The sequence below is a fragment of the Carcharodon carcharias genome, chromosome 18 (genome assembly GCF_017639515.1).
Source record: "Carcharodon carcharias isolate sCarCar2 chromosome 18, sCarCar2.pri, whole genome shotgun sequence".
NCBI classification, from domain to species: domain Eukaryota; kingdom Metazoa; phylum Chordata; class Chondrichthyes; order Lamniformes; family Lamnidae; genus Carcharodon; species Carcharodon carcharias.
The window spans coordinates 26,416,314-26,439,063 of record NC_054484.1 but is presented as its reverse complement, the minus strand read 5'-3'; the positions used below and the strand labels follow the sequence as shown (position 1 = coordinate 26,439,063).

The following is a 22,750-nucleotide window of genomic DNA, read 5'->3' as shown; positions in this document are numbered from 1 at the left end:
CTTCTTTAAAAGTTTTTTTAATTGTTAGTGCCATATGGTCATAGGACAGTCAGGATTATCTTGTTCCCTGATGATGCAACGGAAAGCTGTCCCATTGTATGGCTTGCTAATCTATTGTCCTGAGAACTCTCAATTTGATCTTTACATCTCTTCTGCTGTCATTTGTAGATGTCGTCCATCTATTCAAACTCAGTTTTGGATGGTCTGTGTTTGACCTTTCTGATCTGTTCAACCTCTGTGCTATGTATCTGATTTTGTCAATAGCTGCTTTGTCCCTTTTACAATGGTTTCTTTATTGCATGTTTAGACTGTCCATATGGTTTTTAGTATTCTTGAACAAAAAACATTTCTTAATTTGACCTCGTCACTATTTCTTGCTGAATTATTAAGCATTGAATTACTGTTATCCACTGAAATCAGCTTGCAAATACCCAAACAAGATTTTCTCATTTTATTAACAAAATATATATATTTTATTTCTTTCAACACTGAAGTTCCCCCATAGCTGCCTAATCCAGCCTGTGGAAATCCAAGAACCTGTGGTTTGTCACAGTATTCAATTTTAAAAACAAATCTGATTGTTGATTTCAATAATATTACAATATGATTGGCTGTGCAGAGTTTTAGCTCCACAGAAACAAAAAGCAGTTTATAGCAGAAGGAGAATAAGTGGTGTTGACTGGGGTGGCGGGGGGGGGGGGTCTGTGGAAACCTTATGATCTTTTCCTATTGCAGAACAACATAAGCATTCTTCCAAACTGCACCCTTAATATCTGATTGTTTCCAGTAGATGCCATTTAAGTTCTTGTTCAGTGAATAACCTGTTTAATACAACATGTTATTGACTTATTTGCAGTCAATGAATCTATATGCAAGTTATACAACAAACTACACAGTAAGTGTCTGCATAAATTGGACTATAAACCTTTCAACATCTAAAGTTTCAGTTTTTAAAAAAAAAGCAGTTCTCTTAAGATTTAATGGCTAGAATCAATTAGGTAATGGTACGCCATGTATAATTTGGAGAGTTTTTTGAGATTTCAGATCTCTTTTTTAAAAAACTCTCATGGTTTTAAAAAAAAATAAATCCTTCACTTAAACCTCCTACTGTAATCCCCTGTTTATGCTGCATAAGCTCACTGAACCCTGGCACCAAACAGTCAAAGTTTCGATTTTTCCTGTTGGGTTTCAACATTTACTGTATATTTGAAAGAGAAAAAACTGACCGCAACATTTAACATGGATCTAAAATGATAGGTTCAGTTTTAATAAACTTTATGGATGATGTGCTCCCTGAAGCACAATGTAGTTTTTGACACAAGATAAGGGATACCCAACAGTATTTTCACAGAATGACAGATGCAGACAGCCTTGATACTTAATGTGGTGGGGGGGTGGCCCTCCGATCAGTGGCCCCAATCGGGGGCGAGCTGTCATTTTACGTGGGCGAGCCAATTAAGGCCCTCCCAGCGTGACGTCCGCCAGGAAGTGCTATGCGCTCCCTGTGCGGGCGGGGGGGGATTCCCTCAGCCAGGAGTGCGTAAAAGAGCGCACAGATCTCCCTGAGGCTAAATGCTGCCTCGGGAGATCAGCTCCGATTTAAAACATTTAATAAACATGTTTAAAAATTTTCCCTGCCATGTCCCCTCATGTGACACTGTCACGTGGATTGGAACATGTCCATATGCTTTATTGAAACCTTTCTTAAAAATTTAAATACCTCATGAAACCTCATCCTACCCGTGGATGAGGCTTCATGCTTTTTACGAAGCCCGCCAGGGCTCCCGGCCTGCCCGCCAACCTTAAGGTTGGACGGGCAGGTCCATTAATGACCTTAATTACCTTTTCAATGGCCTCAATAGGCAGTTGACAGGTCGGCAGGTGCGCAGCTGACTCGGCTGTGCCCCTGCCAACCTGAAAATGGAAATGACTCGGGGTGACGTCAGGAGTTCCACCCGATGTCATCCCGCATCATTTTACGTGTCGGCGAGTGGGCCCTGCCCCCGCTCACCGGCCAGAAGATCCTGCCCTTAGTGTTTTCATTTCCTTACTAGTTATCTTTTTGCTGTTATTATTGAGTATTTCTTGGTAGTATGTTTTGTGTTGAGAAATGCACACGTTCTGGAGTTTTCCTGAACGCTTGCCTACTAAATCTGTTTTAGAAAGATTAGGTTTGAAAGTAATTTCTTCTCAGCTAAGGAATTTGATTCATTTATATTGATGGTATGCACCAGCAGAAGTGCTATGTACTTGCTCTGACTAATAGAAGGATGTGTTGTATCAAGTGGTACCACTATAAACAAAGTAGTTCAGTGCACTGAATACTTCATATATGTGAGTGTTATTTAACGACCTATCATTCTTTTCTAGCCATTTGGGACCATTGTTGTTCAATTGGCTCAAAATCGCGGAGCAAAAGTAATTTCTACTGTAGACAACCTTGAGGACAAAATATACTTGGAAGGGTTGAGACCAACAGTTGGTAAGTGTTTGTGTGCCCTTCTGTGGAAAATAACTTCTCTTACGAAAAGGTTAATCTTCATAGATATAATCTTTATATTTCTTTAAAATATGACTTAAATTAGGACTGATATGTATTCTAATGAAAAACTACATTGTAGTAAATTAGCTTATTTCTCTAGTTTCTTGCTGCTGTTTAAAAACATTGACTTATCCCGATGCATTGTTGATGAAAGGTTGCTATCTCAACCAAATGACCATACTTCACCCCAGATAGTAAATGTTGCCAAATCTAAGGTGAGACAATCCTATCCTCCAACATCCACATAGAACTATTTTTAAGCTAGCATTTAGAATAGGGAACTATTCATGATTTTCCTGCCTCTCTCGCACGCACTCTTAGGGGTGCTGAGGTCAATTGTATCACTTCTATTTCTGTCCTGGATAAAATTAGTAAACATGGCATGAACCAAGTATTGGACAGTTTTGTTCCTTTCTTTCACTTCATGAGCACTTGAAGAAGCAATGCAAAAACCAAATCAAGCACTGTATGTATTATAATAAAAGTGGAACATTCTGGAAACATTCAGCAGGTCAGGCAGCATTTGAAGAGAAACACAATGTTAATGTTTCAAGCTATGATCTTTCATCAGAACAGTATATACAATGGTTATTATAACACTGGATGTTGGCTGTTCTAATATAGATGGCATGGGATCTTTCCTCAGTTCTTGCATGGCAACAAAGGGATGTCCACCATTAGCTCAAACTAAGTCATGACAATTGACCCACAAATCGGAGTTTGATTTGTGTGCCACAGTCCTAAAAATGAGCATCCCAGTCTATTTAAAAAAAAAACACACTCATCCCCAAGCTAATTTCACCCCCTAGTTCACCACTGCGGGAATTCCCTAGGAATAGTGAAAAAAATGTTGATAGCTGGTCAAAGAAATTCTCAATAGTGGTTGCAGCTAATCTTTAAGCATATAAACCTATGCACAAGACAACAGCTAACTATACACAATTCCTTCAAAGAAAATGAGAAAGTTAATAACATTTTTGCATTTTTAGCTTGATTTATATATGATTTCTTTGGGGGTCAACATTAAATAAAATTGATGGCAATTTTCAGAAGCCATCTTAAACATGTTCTGTATAAAGTTGCACTGTTTGCTAAAAGAGTTAACTTAACACATTAGCATCCCTCCATTATACTTGTATAAGACGGTAAAAGCTTGTGTTACTTACACCTGTGAAGTTAGTCCAAAAAAAGGACTGTTAGAATGGTGAACATCAATCATGAGTACGAGGAACGATAATAATCAGTTGAGTATAATAGATTGTCAATCCCAGGCTGCAGGCAGCAAGTCGGGCCCACATGAGAACACAAAATTCAACTTCCCATGTCTGGATTCTGCAAACCTTATATTTTGTGCACTTTAGATATTTAATGATTGCATTTAGTAATGATTTTTCATTTCCAGTGCAAGAAAATAAATCATTTTGACAGGGTCAGAATAGTAGCTGCAAATTGCTATTGGCCAAAATAATGCATGTTGTTTAGTACATTTATGTGATATTCTTCTGTCTACAATATTTTATCATTGGTATTATCTTTTTATTGAATGGAGGAATATTATACAGACACATTGAGCATTTGTCTGCTATTACTTACCTTAAAAACAGAAAATATTTGAAATACTCAGCACATTGATCAACATTGGAAATGGAAAATGTTTAGGTATGATGATCTGTTTGAACTTTTTTGATTATATTGGCTCACTCATGGGCCTCTTGAAGCTAATTAAGTCAGTACACCTTCAACCTAGGTCAACCCCAACATGCCATGGACGCTGAAACTGAGCAACTGTTATAGTAAATCAGTTTTGTCTTGGGATTATTGTGGCTGTATGTTATAAGAGGCTTCAGTTGATAGATTAATATGTTACATGAAATTAAATTCCCAGTGGAAAGAAGCAAATCCTATAAAGCTTATGGATAGCCTTACAACTGCTTTCATATTCATAATTTTTGACTTCAAAGACAGAATTATAATAGGCTTCAATATGCACCAAATGAAACAACAGCTTGAATTTTATATAGCTCCTTTAATATTGTAAAACATCACAAGGTGCTTCATGGGAGCATTGTCAAACAAAATTTGACATCAAGCCACTTAAGAAGATATGAGGACAGATGACCAAAGAGGTGGTTTATTTTTAATGAGTGTTTCCTCCTGTAAGACCATGGTAGAGAGGCAGAGATGTTCAGGGTCAGAATTCCAGAGCTTAGGACCTTGGCAGCTGAAGGGACAGCCACCAACAGTGGAATGATGAAAATCTGAGATGTACAAAAGAGGTCAGAATTGGAGACATCTCAGAAGATTATAGGGCTGGAGGAGTTACAGAAATGGAGAGATGGTGAAGCCATGGAAAGCTGAGGCAGGACAGAGTTGAGCGATATTACAGAAGTAGAAATAGGGTCTTAGTTGTGGCACAGTTATGTGCTCGGAAACTCACCTTGAGGTCAAATAAAGCACCAAGGTTGTGAAAAGTCTGTCCGAGCCTCGGACAGTTGTCGGGGAGAAGGGTAGAGTGAGTGGCTAGGGAATGGAGTTTGTGACAGGGTCTTCCCAACATTTAGTTGGAGGAAATTTCTGCTCATCTAGATGATGGACAAGCAGTGTGATAATTTAGAGACAGTGGAGATGTCGAGAGAAATTGCCCACTGGGGTGGGAAATTAATCTAATCAGAGTTCACATTACCCTTCAGTAATTTTGAAATATATCATCTCTAGAAACAATGCTTTTGGGTTCGTAATGTTATGCCATACATCTTCATATTTGAGCCTTATTTCATAGTGACAGAGGACATAACCATAGCCAAGACCAAACCTATACTAACCGTGACGCCCACTCATGTGCACTTTCCAATTGAGTTTGATGGATAATGATCAAGAATAGAAATTCTTCTGCTTTTCCCCTCAACTCATTTGTAGCACTCCTACTGCCACTCCACCCAATTTTAGCCAACTTTGCACAGAAAAAGATTGGACTTTTCTGGTTTGAATGGCTCAGCTACTTAGTGAATATACTTTCAAAACTATTATTGGACATTCCATTTTTTTCTTTTCAAAATACAGTCAAACAGCAGTATTAGCGTTAGATAGCCATGCAGAGAATGGGGGACAGGTCATTTGATCATCTTCTGAGCTCTGGATGGAATCCCAACCATGGAACGTGGAACAGATGGGCGTTTCTGCGGCTGTAGATGTGATTCCAGGATGGTATGTTGCCCCTGGTGCCAGGGTCAAGGATGTCACTGAGCAGCTGCAGGACATTTTATGGGGGAAGGTGAACAGCCAGGGGTCATGCTTCACATGGGTACCAACAACATGGGTAGAAAGAAGAATGATTTCAAAGGGCTAGGAAAGAGACTAAAAATCAAGACTTCAGAGGCGGTAATCTTCGGATTATTCCCAGTGTCACATGCTACAAAAGTAGGAAGATAGAGCAAATGAACATGTGGCTGGAGAGATGATGCAGAAGGGAGGGCTTCAGATTTCTGAGGAATTGGGACTGGCTCTGGGGCAGATGGGACCTTGACAAGATGGACAGGTTACACCTTAGCAGCACCAGGACCAATATCCTCAGGGAAATTTGCTAGTGCTGTTGGGGAGAATTTAAACTAGCTTGGCAGGGGGCTGGGAACCTGAGAGGGAATTTAGTTAAGAAAAACATATCTGATGGTAAGAAGAAAAATAGTAGGTGAAATTGGAAGGCAGCAGAAACAAAGTTCAGCATCAAATATGGTCAAAATATGGAAAAATGTTAAAAAAGCAAAATTAAAGGCACTCCCTGAATGCACGCAGCAGTAACAAAAAGGTAGATGAATTGATGGCACAGATAGAAGTAAATGGGTATGATCTGATTGTCATTGCGGAGATGTTGCTGCAGGGTGACAATGGCTGGGAACTCCAATATTAAAGGATATTTGATATTTAGGAAGAATAGGGGGGAAAAAAAAGGAGGGATAGTGCTTTTAATGAAGGATGAGATCTGTACGTTGATGATACAGGATCATTGATCAGAACATCAAGTTGTAGAATCAGTTTGGGTGAAGCTAAGAAAGAGCAAGAAGCAACAAACATTGGTGGGAGCTATACATAGGCACCAAACAACAGTGGTAACGTGGGGCATGGTATAAATCAGGAAATTTGAGGTGCATGTAACAAGAGTAATACCGTGATCATGGGGGGGCTCAAATCTACATAGACTGGGTAAACCTAATTAGCACTAATACTGTGGAAGACAAATTCCTGAAATGTATACACGATAGTTTTCTAGAACAGTATGTTGAGCAACCAACTAGGAAACGGGCTATTTTAGATCCAGTATTGTGCAATGAGAAAGTGTTAATTAATAATCTCATAAAGGAGCCTTTGGGGAAGAATGACCATAAGTATGTTAGAATTTTACATTGCGTTTGAAAATGACATAGTTCAATCCAAAACTAGGGTCTTGAAGCAAAATAAACTACAAAGGTGTGAGGGGCAAGTTAGCAGAGGTAAATTGGGAAACTACATTGAAAAGTATGACTATAGACACAATGGCTAGCATTTAAAGAATTAATACATTGCTTACAACAAATATACATTCCATTTGAGGCACAAAAACCCAACAGGAAAAGTGATCCAAACTAACGAGAAGTTAATGATTGTATTAGATTAGAGGAAGAGGCTTATAAACTTGCCAAAAAAACATTGTAAGCCTGAGGATTGGGAACATTTTAGAATTCAGCAAAGGGGGAACAAAAAACTGATAAAGAAAGAGAAAATAGAAAATAAATAGTTGTTTGGTAGTACAGAACTTGAGTATAATGGGGAATAAGAGAAACTAAACTAATACTTTGTCAGCCTATTCCTGCCCCACGGAGCTCATTTCTTGCTATCTTGACTCCATTCTCTATCCCCTTGTCCAGTCCCTTCCCACCTACATCTGTGATTCCTCTGACACCCTACATCATATCAACAATTTCCAGTTCCCTGGCCCCAACCGTCTCCTCTTCACCATGGACGTCTAATCCCTCTACACCTCCATCCCCCACCAGGATGGTCTGAGGGCTCTCCGCTTCTTCCTCGAACAGAGGCCCGAACAATCCTCATCCACCACTAATCTCCTTCATCTGGTTGAAGTTGTTCTCACACTGAACAATTTCTCATTAATCTCTTCTCACTTCCTCCAAATAAAAGGTGTGGCTATGAGTACCTGCATGGGCCCCAGTTATGCCTGTCTCTTTATGGGGTATGTGGAACATGCCTTGTTCCAGTCCTACTCCAGCCCCCTCCCACAACTCCTTTCTCCGGTACATTGATGATTACTTTGGTGCTGCTTCATGCTCTCGTCTGGATCTGGAAAAATTTATTAATTTTGCTTCCAATTTCCACCCCTCCATTATTTTCACATGGTCCATCTCTGACACTTCCCTTCCCTTCCTTGACCTCTCTGTCTCAATTTCTGGTGATAGACTGTCCACCAATATCCATTACAAGCCTACCGACTCCCATAGCTATCTCGACTACAGCTCCTCACACCCCGCTTCCTGTAAGGACTCTATCCCATTCTCTCAGTTCCTTTGCCTCCGTTGCATCTGTTCTGATGATGCCACTTTCAAAAACAGTTCCTCTGACATGTCCTCCTTCTTCCTTAACCGAGGTTTTTCACCCACGGTGGTTGACAGGGCCCTCAACCGTGTCCGGCCCATCTCCCACACATCTGCCCTCATACCTTCTTCTCCCTCTTAGAAACAAGATAGGGTCCTCCTTGTCCTCACTTATCACCCCACCAGCCTCCGCGTTCAAAGGATCATCCTCCGCCATTTCCGCCAACTCCAGCAAGATGCCACCGCCAAACACATCTTCCCTTCACACACACACACACACACACACACACACACACACACACACACACACACACACACACACACACACACACACACACACACACCCCCCCGACACCCCCCCGTGGCATTCTGTAGGGATCGTTCCTTCTGTGACACCCCGGTCCACTCCTCCATCACCCCCTACACCTCAACCCCCTCCCTTGGCACTTTCCCATGCAACCGCAGAAGATGCAACACCTGCCCCTTTACTTCCCCTCTCCTCACCATCCTACAGCCCAAACACTCATTTCAAGTGAAGCAGCATTTCACTTGCACTTCCCTCAACTTAGTCTACTGCATTCGCTGCTCCCAATGCAGTTTCCTCTACATTGGAGAGACCAAACGCAAACTGGGTGACCGCTTTGCAGAACACCTTCGTTCTGTCTACAAGCATTACCCAGACCTCCCTGTCGCTTGCCATTTCAACACTCCACCCTGCTCTCATGCCCACATGTCCGTCCTTGGCTTGCTGCATTGCTCCAGTGAAGCTCAACGCAAACTGGAGGAACAGCACCTCATCTTCCGCCTAGGCACTTTACAACCTTCCGGACTGAATATTGAGCTCAACAATTTTAGATCATGAACTATCTCCTCCATCCCCACCCCCTTTCCGATTTTCCCCCTCCTTTTTGTTTTTTCCAATAATTTATATAGATTTTTCTTTTCCCACCTATTTCCATTATTTTTAAATGTATTTCTATTCATTGTTTTATCTCTACCTTTTAGCCTATTTTGATTCCACCCCCACTAGGGCTATCTGTACCTTGCTCGTCCTGCTTTCTACCCTTAATTAGCACATTCCTTTCGATAATATCACCACCTTCAACACCTTTGTCCTTTTGTCTGTGACATCTTTTGGTTATCTCCACCTATCACTGGCCCTCTATCCAGCTCTTCTTGTCCCACCCCCCCCCTCCCCCCCGCCCTTAAACCAACTTATATTTCACCCCTTTTCTATTTTTCCTTAGTTCTGTTGAAGAGTCAGGCAGACTCGAAACATTAACTGTGCTCCTCTCCACAGATGCTGCCAGACCTGCTGAGTTTTTCCAGGTATTTTTGTTTTTGTTTTGGATTTCCAGCATCTGCATTTTTTTTGCTTTTAAACAAATACTTTGTTTTCACAGAGGAAAATACAAAGAACCTCCAGAACCAAGGGACTAGCAAGAATGAGGAACTGAAAGAAATTAGTATTAGTAAAATGTAGTACTGGGGAAATTAATGGGACTGAAAGTTGATAAATCTCCTGGACCTAATCATCTACATCCCAGAGTGTTACATCGGTAGTAGGGAAAATGTTAGAAACTATTCTAAAGGATGGGATAACTGGACACTTGGAAAATAATGGTACGATTGGGCAGAGTCAGCATGGATTTATCAAAGGGAAATCATGTTTGACAAACCTGTTGGAGTCTTTTGAGGATTGGCGAGCAGAAAAGTGTTATGATGCCAGCTGATGTAACGACCAGTTGAGTCAGATCCCAGGGCAGAACCCAGCTTGATAGATCCTAACTTTTGTTTTTTCTTTAGAAACGTGGAGTGGCTACTGAGCAGAGTCACTGGAGTCAGCTGATGAACTTTAACGACAAAATAAAACATTTATTAAACAAGATGAACTATGTTATAATACTCCTTCACCCACAGCTATATCTTTACTGATATATAGAGATTCATAAGGATAATACAAGTTACAGAAGTTATCTTATACTCTCATGTTCCCAGTAAGTACACAGTCCATGTAAACAAATAGGTCAGGCACACCACACTCTGAAACCAAGTGACAGATGCTATTCCAAACTGATGCTATGGATCCCTCATCAACTCCGCCCCCCCACCTCCCGACACTTGTCACGCCGTGAGCCAACCTGTCTCTCTGGACTCCGTCATTCACATGAGGATTTCCAATCTCCACTCTCAAAGAACCCGTTTTGGAATCTTCTCCCAAACGATGTTTTTTCTTGGATGCCTTCCACAAGGGTCCACGTCCAGGGTTTCAAACTCTCCTTCCGATGTTCCTCTCTCCTGGGTCACCACGTGCATTCCAGCTTTGCCTTCCACGCACTCTCTCTCAGCGACTCAGCCATGCCAACAGAGCACCACTGCTTCACATGCCCATAGTGAAGAGTTATAGACCTTCAGCTGTCTCCTTGGATCTTCTGGCCTCTCACAAGCCTATTTTGCTTTAAGTCTGTGTACTGCAGCTTTCTCTCTATAAACTTTAAGCTTGGAACCTCCTTCTCTGCTCCTTACTTTCACTTCCACTGAACAGGATCTTGTTTAGATTCTTGTTTTTCTGCCTTGACTTCACTGTCTTCCTGGGATCTTTTTCCTGTGTCCAGCTTTTCCTGGCACCTGCTTCCAACTGAACTAAAAAAACTGTTGTTCTGTTTTCCTGTGTCTCGTGTGGTCCCTCTCTTTCGACCCCTGTACAGCACATTTTTTTCTACCTTGCGTTTGTTTTAACTCCCCTTCAAGAGTCATAAAACCTCATTAGAATGCAGGCATCTTTTCTAGTGAAACCAAAACTTAAATTCCCCCCTTTCTTAACACAGCAATGCAGAAACACAAATTAAACTTAAAGCTAAAATTCATTCCCAATGCCCACAAATAAAAATATAACTTATTTAAACTATTTCTAGTTCTTGACGATAGGTAAGGGGGAACGAGTGGATGTGGTGTATTTGAATTTTCAGAAGGCTTTTGATAAGGCCCCACAGAAGAGGTTGGTAAAAACTAGAGCATTGCTGAAAAAAAGAGGCATGCTATCAAAGCTTTTCACCTTGCACTCATCAGGATAACTCGCAAGAATGTTTTTTTTTAATGATTCATGGGTTGTGGGCATTGCTGGCTAGGCCAGCATTTATTTCTCATCACTAATTGCCTTTGAGAAGGTAGTTGTGACCTGCTACCTTAAACCACTGCAGTTCATGTGGTGTGGGTACACCCACAGTGCTGTTAGGAAGAGAGTTCCAGGATTTTGACCCATCAACAACGAAGGAATGGCAGATATTTCTGAGTTAGGTGAGTGACTTGGAGGGGAATTTCTAGGTGGTGGTTTTCCCATCTATCTGCTGCCCTTGTCCTTCTAGTTGGTAGTGGTCGTGGGTTTGGAAGGTACTGTCCAATGAGCCTTGGTGAGTTGGTGTAGGTGGTAAACGCTGTTGCCACTGTGCATCAGTGGTGGACAGAGTGCCAATCAAGCTGGCTGTTGTGAATGGTGTCAAATGTCTTGCATATTGGAGCTACACTCAGCCAGGCATGGGAAATATTCCATCACACTCCTGCCTTGCAGATGGCGGACTGGCTTTGGGGAGTCAGGAGGTGAGTTAATCACCGTGCGATTGTAGCTACAGTATTTATTTAAATGGCTAGTCCAGTTCAGTTTCTGGTCAGTAACGCCCCAGAAGTTGATAGTGGGAGATTCAGCAATGGTAATGCCATTAAATGTCAAGGGGCATTAGATGATTAGATTCTCTCTTGTTGGAGATGGTCATAGCCTGGCCCTTTTTTTTATTATTCATTGGAATCACATCTAGATGAGGTAAGGATGGCAGATTTCCTTCCCTAAAGGGCATTAGTGAACCAGATGGGTTTTTACGACGGATGGTTTCATGGTCCTCATTAGACTTTTAATTCCGGCCTTTACTGAATTCAAATTCTGCCATCTGCTGTGGCGGGATTCAAACCTGGGTCCCCAGAGCATTACAAAAACAGAAAAACCTGGAAAAACTCAGCAGGTCTGGCAGCATCGGCGGAGAAGAGCAAAGTTGACGTTTCGAGTCCTCATGACCCTTCAACGGAACTGCTACGGGACTCAAGCTGCTCTATGTTTCCAGCATCTGCAGTTTTTTGTTTTTACCCCAGAGCATTACCCTGAGGCTCTGAATTACTAGTCCAGTGACAATACCTCTACGTCATTGCAACCCCTTGTGTGTCGTGAATGTTACTTGCCACTTGTCAGTCCAACCTTGGATTTTGTCCAGGTCTTGCTGCATTTGGGCATGGATTGCTTCAGTATCTGAGGTGTCGTGAACGGTGCTGAATGTTATGCAATCATCAGTGGACATCCCCATTTCTGACCTTATGGAAGGAAGGTCATTGGTGAAGCAGTTGAAGATAGTTGGGCTAGTACACTACTCTGAAGAACTTCTGCAGTGATGTCCTGGAGCTGAGATGACTGACTTCCAACAATCACAGCCATTTTCCTTTGTGCTAAGTATCACTCCAACCAGTTGTGACTTTTCCCCTGATTCCCATTGACACCAGTTTTGCTAGGGTTCCTTGATGCCATACTCGGTCAAATGCTGCCTTGATGTCAAGGGCAGTCATTCTCACCTCACTTCACCTCACCACTTTTGTCCACGTTTGAACCAAGGGTGTAATGAGGCCAGGAGCTGAGTGATCCTGGCAGAACCCAATCTGAGCATCAGTGAGCAGATTACTGCTAAGCAAGTGCCACTTGATAGCACTGTTGATGACCCCTTCCATCACTTTACTGATGATTGAGAGTAGATTGATGGGCGGTAGTTGGCCAGGTTGGAATTATCTTGCTTAATGTGTATAAGACATACCTAGACAGTTTTCCACATTGCCTGGTAGATGCCAGTGTTTAACTATACTGGAACACTGGCATCTATGACAACAGTAACAGGGGAACAAAAATTTATACTGCATGAGAAGAGAGTGCTGATTAGTTCTCAGGTGGACTCTGGTGGAGGTGTTGCCATGATAAATGCAACATGGAACAGTTAACTGCCCACCTTTTTTTCAAATTCAAACCAAGCAGGTTGACTCTAGTCAAGGCATTGCACTGGGAAATGAACCAGGGAATGACTGTTTAGTTGAAAAAGACACAATGTGTTGACATGTTCCTTTTTGTCTGCTAAGGACAGGGCCCTGTGTGTGAATGTATGTGGCTTCTAGTATGCGTGACTGAGCCATACTGTGAGCCCAACTGACAATCTTAAATTGATTTTTAGCTTAATTCTCAGCAAGATTTAGCAGGGGTTGACCAATCATGTAATCGCATCTAATCTTGAACATTGTATTTTGAGTTTTGCAAGCACGGGCTGGTTAGGTACGGTCAGTACTTTGTCTGTTGCAAACAGCCAAAGGGATGTGTTCTTTGGTACAACCTGCTAATTGTTGGGATGCACAGTCTATATACCTGGCATCATGCAGGACTGAAATTCATATACCACATTTATCGTTTGTGTGATAGGCAGAACATCTATTTGGCTTGACGGCAGCATCCTGTTCATGGAGAATAGCACTCGTGTTGCTACTGCATAGTAACAGTGTGCAATGGCTAGCTTCACCTGTTGCTCAGATTATTGAGATGCCTTCTGGGGTAATCTGAGGTAGATTGGGCACTTTTCAGGACCAGAAGTGGCAGCCTTAAGTCCATTCATGAATTTGCACAAAATACATCGAGCAATGATCTGATGAGGATAGCTATTATCCCGCAGGATGGCTTTGATGTGCCCTATTTCAGCATCAAGCTTATAGAGTGAACAAATGGCTCGGACCGTATTTATGAGGTTGCTGGTAAAGTCAGTCTTATAGCATGTAGAACTGTAGGAATCCCAGTGCGTACATTGACCAGTGAAAGTAAGCTTGTGATAAACGGTAGTAGAGAACCCATTGGCAGATTTTTGAAGTAGTACATCGAGGAAAGGGAGCTTGTTTGACTGCTCCATTTTAAAGGTGAATTTAAACGCAGGATGGTGCCCATTAAGGTGTGTAAGGAAGTTCTTACCTGCAGCTGTGTATTCAAATATAGCAAACGTGCCATCTGCATAACAGAAATATGCAAGGGGTGGTCATTCCATCAAAGAAATGTTTCTTGTGGAAACCAGCAAATATGTTTGCAAGAACTGGACCTGGAGAGGATTCCAAAATGCAGGGGACAGAGTCTCAGAATTAGGGGTAAGCTGTTTAGGACTGGGATGAGGAGGAATTTCTTCAGTCAGAGGATGCTGACTCTTTGGAATTCTGTACCCCAGAGGGCTGTGGAGGCTCAGTCATTGAGTATGTTCAAGCAGAGATCGATAGATTTTTTGATGTTAAGGACGTCAACAGATATGGGGATAGTGCAGAAAAATGGCATTGAGGTAGAAGATCAGCCATAAATGGTTTAATGCCGGGGCAGGTTTGAGGGGCTGAATGGCCTACTCCTGCTCCTATTTCTTATGTTCCTATGGAACATTGCTGGGAGAGTGGGGGGAGTGGAGGGAAATTAAACGAGTTACCTTTTTCTCCTGCCTCACTAATAAATATCCAGAGCACTATTTCTTCATAGCTAGTGATGTGATTTTAAATGTATTTTTAGCTGCTGAGTGCAGAGAGAGAGTGTAGCCCCTGGGTTCAGTTCAAATGCAAACTAATCAAGTTTGTCTGAAAACATCTTTCCTGTTCCTGTACCGCACACACCAAATTATAACCTGATTTGTCCATCACATGATTGACAACATCAGATTGCAATGTGCATTCTTCTTCAGGGATAAATTGCCTGATAATTGCTTCAGAAGACCACATTTCCATTTGGTTCTCCTTACCAGAGCTGAATTTTGTCTTCCCTATCATTAGAACATTTATGATGGAATGGTTTAAAATAATCAACAATAATGTTGAAGAGTAACGGGTGCCTTGAGAAGATCAATCAACTTTTATGTATCTTGTTATTTAAGTGACAGTGGGGATAATTTTGATTGTGAAATGGGCAATACTGAATCCGCATCCCATTTTACATCGCTATCTGTTGAGAGAGATGCGAAACAGGCGGCTGAATCGCTATCATTCACATTGAAAATTGCCCCACTTGTTTCTACCTTAAAGTTATTTTTCTCCCTTTTACTCTGTTGGAGAGCTACTGCGTCTCACAATCGGAAACTGACACTGAACCTGCTCCCAACCAACTAATACCATTCTGCAGGTGGACACTAGAAGACTTATGATCACAGCCTGGGGATAATTCTTCCCTTCATCTTTATTTGTATTCTGTGGAGAAGTACCTTGCTACTTTCCCGTAATTAAATATTTGTAGTCCAATTCTCAGTAGATCGGGTGATCACGGGTGTGAACTCTGCAACCCATATGTTCAGATGATCTCCTGAACAAGGATATTGATATTCAAATGATCCATGAAGATGAGCTATATTCCCAAAATTATTTATTGCCATTATTTTGTGTATCTATTAAACGTTAGAGAAAAAGAAGAAAAACTGTAATATGTAGCTGATGATTCCTGTTGTGAAGGGAAATTGACAAAAGGAGATAACAGAACCTGTTGATAAATATGAACTAAGTAGGTATAATATTGTTTCTTTCAAAACAATGTGTGGAATAATCTTGCTGTTAGGATCTATCATAAAACCATGTGAATGCACTCTCAAACCATATACTTCCCAGTTGTCAAATTGCAGTCATGCACAAGATGGAGACAAGATATTACATGGCGTCATCACACTGTCCTTTTTTCAATTCTGAGGCCTGAGTTTCAAGCCAGCCCACCCTGGGATGGAAGAATTATTTCTCTGCCTGCTAATAAGTCTTCAAATTTTTTGGAGAAATTTCAGACACACTTGAATGTAGAATGTGTTGTTGATAATACAGTATCTGTGGTACAAGTCAGAACATGATAACCCTTGGATTTTTGCCTCTCTCTTCTCCCTAGCACTCTTTGGATCTTGTATATCTAATGCCGCCTTCCCATTCTTCCTTACCCGCCCTTAAGATGCGGGTAGTCACAACAGAACTCTGCCTTCCCAAAGAGCAGTCCTTCAGGATTATTATAAAGGATAGTATTCTGCATTTTTGTCAATCTTAACCCAGCACTTGCAGGCAGCATCTAACATTGTGCAAGTTGAAACTACATTCCCAATTTCACTTAAAGAAGCTGAGAGGATGATGGCTGTGAGAGGCAAATTGTTGACAGAATGAAAGGAGGTTTCTCATGGATTTGATACTGCTAATTCTGATCTGGGAGTGCTTGATAGTGATATTTGAATCTAAACATTAGAATATGTTTTATTCCCCATTACCAAAACGTCTTGCTGTGATGGGCACAAGAAAACTGAAAACCTAGCAAGATGCTGACTAAGAATGAGGCAAGTTCTCTGCAGATTTTGATGGAAGGTTCAGCGATGCTGATGCTTTAGAAGGCCAAGGGTAGATGGCTGAGTTTTCTGTTGTTTTAAATGGTCATTACCTGGTACTTGAAAATAATATCTGATGCTTGTGAGCCTTAGACTGGTTCTGATGTTGGCTGGACCGAGTTGCTTCATTATCTTAGGAACTGTGAATAGGACAGAATGCTGCCAAACAATTAGCGAAAAGCTGTACTCTCAATTTTGTGTTGGAGTGAAAATAAAGCAACTGAAAATAATTGAGCAGAGAATTCTGCTTGAATGCTGTCTTGAGGCTGTGAGACTAGGCCATGACAACCACAACCCTCTTTACATTTGCCACAACTTCATTCACTGTAGAATTTTCACCACGATCCCCACTGTCTTTAGTTTTGTTCATGTTCCTTGGTGCTATGGTTTGTCAAATTTGCCTTGATCTCAAAGGCAGTTACTCTATCTTTTTGTGTCCATGTCTGGTTTAAGGCTGTGATGCGGCCTGGAGCTAGGTGGCTTTGATGGAGCACCAACTCCAGATCAGTGAGTAGGTATTGATGAATAGGTGTTGCTTGGTGGCACTATTGATAACTGTAGTGCTGGTGCAAAGAAAAACTACTTTTCAGTAATACTACCATTGGAGTGCGAATGCAACCTAACTTATGAAGCACGATGCTGGCTTTGAAATTTTCTAAATCATCTGTACTTTTACCTCTTGCACGTATCTAAAATATTTAAAGCATTTTATCTTTAATTTCACTGCCATTTTTATCTTTTAGAATTCCTCAAATTATCCTGTGTGTTTTAATATGATGTTTAAAATTTCAGCTATTCTCTTTCATAAACTCCTTTTTGCATTTCTGTCTCTTTTGGACTGTTGTAGTAAATTACTATTTTCTTCAACATTCTCCCCCCTACTTTTTCACTGTAGAATTGGTGTATTTTGTTTTTCTTCTTCCCATTTTAATTGATTTACAGCATTTGCCTATCTTGCATATTTAGCATTATAGTTTTCAAAGTTTCATTTCCCTTCAGATTTCCTCTTTTTCAGCTTGTCACTTTCTCTTTTAGAAGAGGAGTGTCTCAGTTAAAAAATACTGTCGTAAATTCCTAATTTTTGACTTAGTTTTTAGAATGCTAATAGCCAGATTATCTTAATCATGTTGTTATCACCAGTCTCTATAAGTTCCATAAGCTCTATCTACAGTACTATTCAGATCACTTGTAAGAATCTGATCTATATGTGAGTTACCCTTAGTCCTATACTTATGCACATTGCATCAGATTGATTCTGTGGTCTCACTTCATTACGACATTTCCAATTTATATTGCAACAGTCTAATGTTCTTACAACTTTGATGTTATGATGTACACTTTATCACATTCTAATATGCCAGGAGATGATATAAGTAAGTAGCTAAACTGCATTAAGTTCAAAGACTCAGTATTTATAACTTAATTCTGACATTTACACTGACATGAAATGGTCCATTTTAAGTCTATAATCTGATTAAAGCATGAAAATATCAAGTGACTAACAGTCCATAGATCGCACAGTTAATAGCTGTTCATCTTGAATCTGCCATTGCAGTTAAATAATGCTATACTGCACTCGTTTTCAAATTAAGGTGGTCTTAAATTTTGATATCTGCATTTATCATGCTTCAAGTGTGTGCACTAGTACTTCTGTATTTATAGCTTGCATGTCTTAACTTTTTTACTGCTTTGATGGATCATTTTCACTTTGTTGTTCCTTTTATTTCCTGTCTTTGCACTTGTGGCTGTATTTCCCAAGGCATCAGACAACCTTTGGTAGGTAAGTTATTGTTTCTGAGTAATGTGAAACATAATTTCAATGAAGCCTCTATGTTCTAAGCCAAGTTGACGACAAAAGCCAAAATGATTTTCTCCCCCCGGCCTAAGGTAGATTCGCCAGACTGTTAAATAATGCTCCATTTATAATATAGTGCTGTGCCAAAGGCAGTGGTGACTTTGGTAGCAATATTGTATTATCACTCAGGTGGTGCTGGGGCTTCTGAGGGAGTCAAGAAACTATCTTGGGGAATAGTATTCTAAGTCTCAGTAGAGACTTTGCTGGCCAGAATATTTTCTGACCAGAATTTAACTAAATAAATATGTTGAATTCCATCTTTATTGTTTGGGATTATGAAATTCTGTGGGGTTGTATTGCTGTTTTTTGAAAGCATTTCCTGATTCCATCCACTATTCCCCTGAAAACTGCAACTGTGGCCTTGCAAATAAGGAATCAAATTGTACACTGCCTATCCAGTAGGCATGCAATGCATTTTTTGGGCAGGACTTTGAACAGAAAATAAAAGTAATGATTGACTTTTAAATAATTGCACATGTAAGAGTGTGTATGTACTCGGTTTATCTGTTGCTGCAATGTTGTGGAACCCAGCCACATAACATTGCAGAGTTCTGGCAAAATCAGTTCTAGCATATAAAGCGGACAGAAGTGCTTGGTGAGTGAATTGCTGAGGATGTGAAGTGCACTATGGCTGTGAGTGCACTATGGCTATAAGAGCATTCAGTGATATAGGGCACTTAGAAAAGCTTAACACAATCAGAGTCAGTATGGTTTTGTGAAAGGGAAATAATGTTTGACAAATTTGCTAGAGTTCTTTGAGGATATAACAAGCAGAGTTGATTAAGGGGAACTAGTAGAAGTAGTGTATTTGGATTTCCAGAAGGCATTCGATAAGGTACCATGTAAAAGGCACAAGATAGGAGCTCACAGTATTAGGATTGAGGATTGGTTAACACACAAAAGATAGTCGGGATTAATGGGTCTTTTTCAGGTTGGAAAGACGTAACTAGTGGAATGCCACAAGGATCAGTCCGAGGTCCTCAATTATTTACTATCTATATTAATGACTTGGAGAGGGCAGAGTGTAATCTATCCAGATTTGCTGACAATACAAAAATACATGGGAGGGCATGTTGTGATGAGGACATAAGGAATCTGCAAGGGATACAGATAGGTTGAGTGAATGGGCAAAAACCTTGGCAGCTGGAGTTTAATGTAGGAAAGTGTGAAGGCATGCACTTTGGTAGGAAGAATCAAAAGGCAGACTATTTTTTAAATGGAGAGAAACTCCAAAAAAGTGCAGCACAGGGGGATCTGGGTGTTCTTGGAACACAAGAAATTAGCATGCAGGTGCAGCAAGTAATTAAGAAGGCAAATGGAATTTTAGCCTGTATTGCAAGGGGGTTGGAGTTTAAAAATGGGAAGTCTTGTTCCAACTGTTCATGGTGTTGGTGAGGCCACACCTGGAGTACAGTGTACAGTTTTGGGCACTGTATTTAAGGAAGGATATACTGGCATTGGAAGCAGTTCAAAAGAGATTCAAGAACAGCTAAACAAGCCTTTATACATTATAATTTAGAAGAATGAGGGGTGATCTTATTGAAATGCACAAGATTCTGAGAGGGCTTGACAGGGTAGATGTTGAGAAAATGTTTCCACTAGTGGGGGAATCTCGAACTAGGGGACATAGTTAAAAATAAGGGGACACTCATTTAAAAATGAGATGTGAAGGAATTTCTTCTGAAGGTAGTGAATGTCTGGAATTCTCTAGCCTCCACAACTCTCTGGGGTAAAGTAGTTAAAGAGGAGGTAGATTTTTGAAATCTCGAGGAGCTGAGGGTTATGAGGAGCTGGCATAAAAGAGGAGTTGAGGCCTGGGGCAGATCAACCATGATCTTATTGAATGGTGGGGCAGGCTTGAGGTGTCGAATGGCCTACTCCTGCTCCTATTTCTTATGTTCTTAGGTAGTATAACAGAGAAACAAGGAAGATCTGTGGTGCAGAAGGAGGCCATTCAGCCCAATAAATTGGGTCTGAGGGAGGTGGTGAGGGAACCAACAAGAGGGAAAAACATACTTGACCTCATCCTCACCACCCTGCTTGCCACAGATGCATCTGTCCATGACCAGTATCAGTCAGATGACCACTGCACAGTCATTGTGGAGATGTAGTCCTGCCTTCACATTGAGGATACCCTCCATCGTGTTGTGTGGCACAACCACCGTGCTAATTGGGACAGATTTCAAACAGATCTAGCATCCGTGAGGCACTGTGGGCCATCAGCAGTAGCAGAATTGTACTCGAGCACAATCTGTAACCTCATGGCCCAGGATATACCCCACTCTGCCATCACCAGCAAGCCAGCGGATCAACTCTGGTTCAATGAAGAGTGCAGGAGAGCATGCCAGGAGCAGCACCAGGCACACCTAAAAATGAGGTGTCATTCTGGTGAAGCTATAATACAGGAATACGGCGTGCCAAATAGCATAAGAAGCAAGTGATAGACAGAACTAAGTGATCCCACAACCAACGGATCAGACCTAAGCTCTGCAGTCCTGTCGCAGCAAAGTCATGAATGGTGGTGGACAATTAAACACCTCACTGGAGGTAGAGGCTCCACAAATATCCCAATCCTCAATGATGGGGGAGTCCAACATATCAGTGCAAAAGATAAGGCTAAAGCATTTGCTACAATCTTCAGCCAGAAGTGCCGAGTGGATGATCCATCTCGGCCTCCTCCAGAGGCCCCCAGCATCACAGATGCCAGTCTTCAGCCAATTCGATTCACTCCACGTGATATCAAGAAACAGCTGAAAGCACTGGATACTGCAAACTCTATGGGCCCTGACAATATTCCAGTAATAGTACTGAAGACTTGTGCTCCAGGACTTGCTGCGCCCCTGGCCAAGCTGTGCCAGTACAGCTACAACACTGGTATCTACCCAGCTATGTGGAAAATTGCCCAGGTCTGTCCTACACACAAAAAGCAGGACAAATCCAACCTGGCCAATTACCGCCCTATCAGTCTACTCTTGATCATCAGTACAGTGATGGAAGGGATCATCAACAGTGCTATCAAGAGGTACTTGCTTAGCAATAACCTCCTGCTGACGCCCAGTTTGGGCTCCGCCAGGGACACTCAGTTCCTGACCTCATTACAACCTTGGTTCAAACATGTGTTATGACCGAGCAGTTGGTAAAGCTGAGTTATTTAAAAATTCCAGAGGGAAACTTTAAACAACTGTCATAACCTATAATTTTAAGTGTTATGTTTGAGATGTGACTCTAAATTCAGGAATCAGACCACCAGTTCTCTAGGTTTTACATTAAATTAAATGAAACATTTTATTAATTTACACAGATTAAAATATGTATACACATGGCTACAAGTTACTACTATCATAACTTTTAACAAATTCCCAAACTAATCTCCATTAAGGCAACAGCAACCCATAGACTTAACCAGACACCAGGCAAAGCATTTTCACCTCACGAATTCAACATGAGGCTCATTTCACTTTGGTTCCTGTGGAGGCTTACAGCTGTTTTTGATCTCACATTGCCTCTGCCCTACTTACACAACACTGCTGAAGTTATACCTTGCACCACTCATTGAATATAAACTCTCATTGTATCACCAGCCTCTTGTAACAATAAAACCCTTTTCTTAGTACCAATTTTATTAGCAATATAAACATATTACATGGTCTCTGCTCGCTTGGTGCCAGAATTCACTTCACTTCTTGAAGGCTCTATTCAAAAAAATGCAAATACACTCTATTTCTCTCAAAACTAGTACAGATCAAAGCACCCAAACTAGCTGGCTTTAATCCAATTAAGCCACACCCACAGACTAGACCTCTAGTTTAAAAGAAAAACATTAGCTTCATGGCACATGGACAAAAGAGCTGAACTCCCGAGGTGAGGTGACAGTGGCTGCCCTTGCCACACTTGGTCAAATGCGGTATTGATGTTTTCAAGGAGACCTAGCAAAACTGGAGTCAGTGGGAAGTTGGGGGGGCGGGGCGGGGGGGGGGTTGGTGGTGGTGGTGGTGATGGTGGGTAGAATCTTTCCACTGGTTGGAGTCATACCTAGCACCAAGGAAGATGGTTGTGGTTGTTGGAGGTCAGTCATCTCAGCTCCAGGACATCACTGCTGGAGGTCCTCAAGGTAGTGTCCTCAGCCCAACCATCTTTATGGGGGGAGCAGAAATTACTTTTGATGTTTCTCTTAAAACTAAGGTTTAAAATTTTAGTCATGACCGATTTAGATTGTCACCTCTTCACACTCAAGTCACAAACTGTTCAAAGATTCCTGGCCCATTAAAACAATGATTTTTTACAGAAGACATATATTGGGGAGGGGGCAAGGTACAAAAGAGATTTGACTCCCAAACTCCCA

The 22,750-nt window shown here is 41.3% G+C and overlaps 1 protein-coding gene and 1 long non-coding RNA gene across 6 annotated transcripts in view; one reads left to right on the top strand and one right to left on the bottom strand.

Moving 5' to 3' along the window:
• Nucleotides 1–22,750, top strand: part of cryzl1 (crystallin, zeta (quinone reductase)-like 1) — a 60,523-nt gene that overhangs the window by 18,394 nt on the left and 19,379 nt on the right. For 3 of the 5 annotated variants that reach the window (XR_005945893.1, XM_041211912.1, XM_041211910.1), the window contains exons 8-9: nt 2,371–2,482; nt 18,313–18,333. Coding sequence is in view for 3 of the 5 variants with exons in the window: in XM_041211912.1 (XP_041067846.1) it covers nt 2,371–2,482; nt 18,313–18,333 (133 nt within the window). In the remaining 2 variants the exon portion in view is untranslated. The remainder of the gene's footprint in view (nt 1–2,370; nt 2,483–18,312; nt 18,334–22,750) is intronic. The other 2 variants (XR_005945894.1, XM_041211911.1) reach the window with 1 other exon arrangement.
• Nucleotides 1–22,750, bottom strand: part of LOC121290886 — a 38,749-nt gene that overhangs the window by 2,417 nt on the left and 13,582 nt on the right. Inside the window, exon 2 of the long non-coding RNA XR_005945895.1 lies at nt 9,801–9,974. This is a non-coding gene — a long non-coding RNA (uncharacterized LOC121290886). The remainder of the gene's footprint in view (nt 1–9,800; nt 9,975–22,750) is intronic.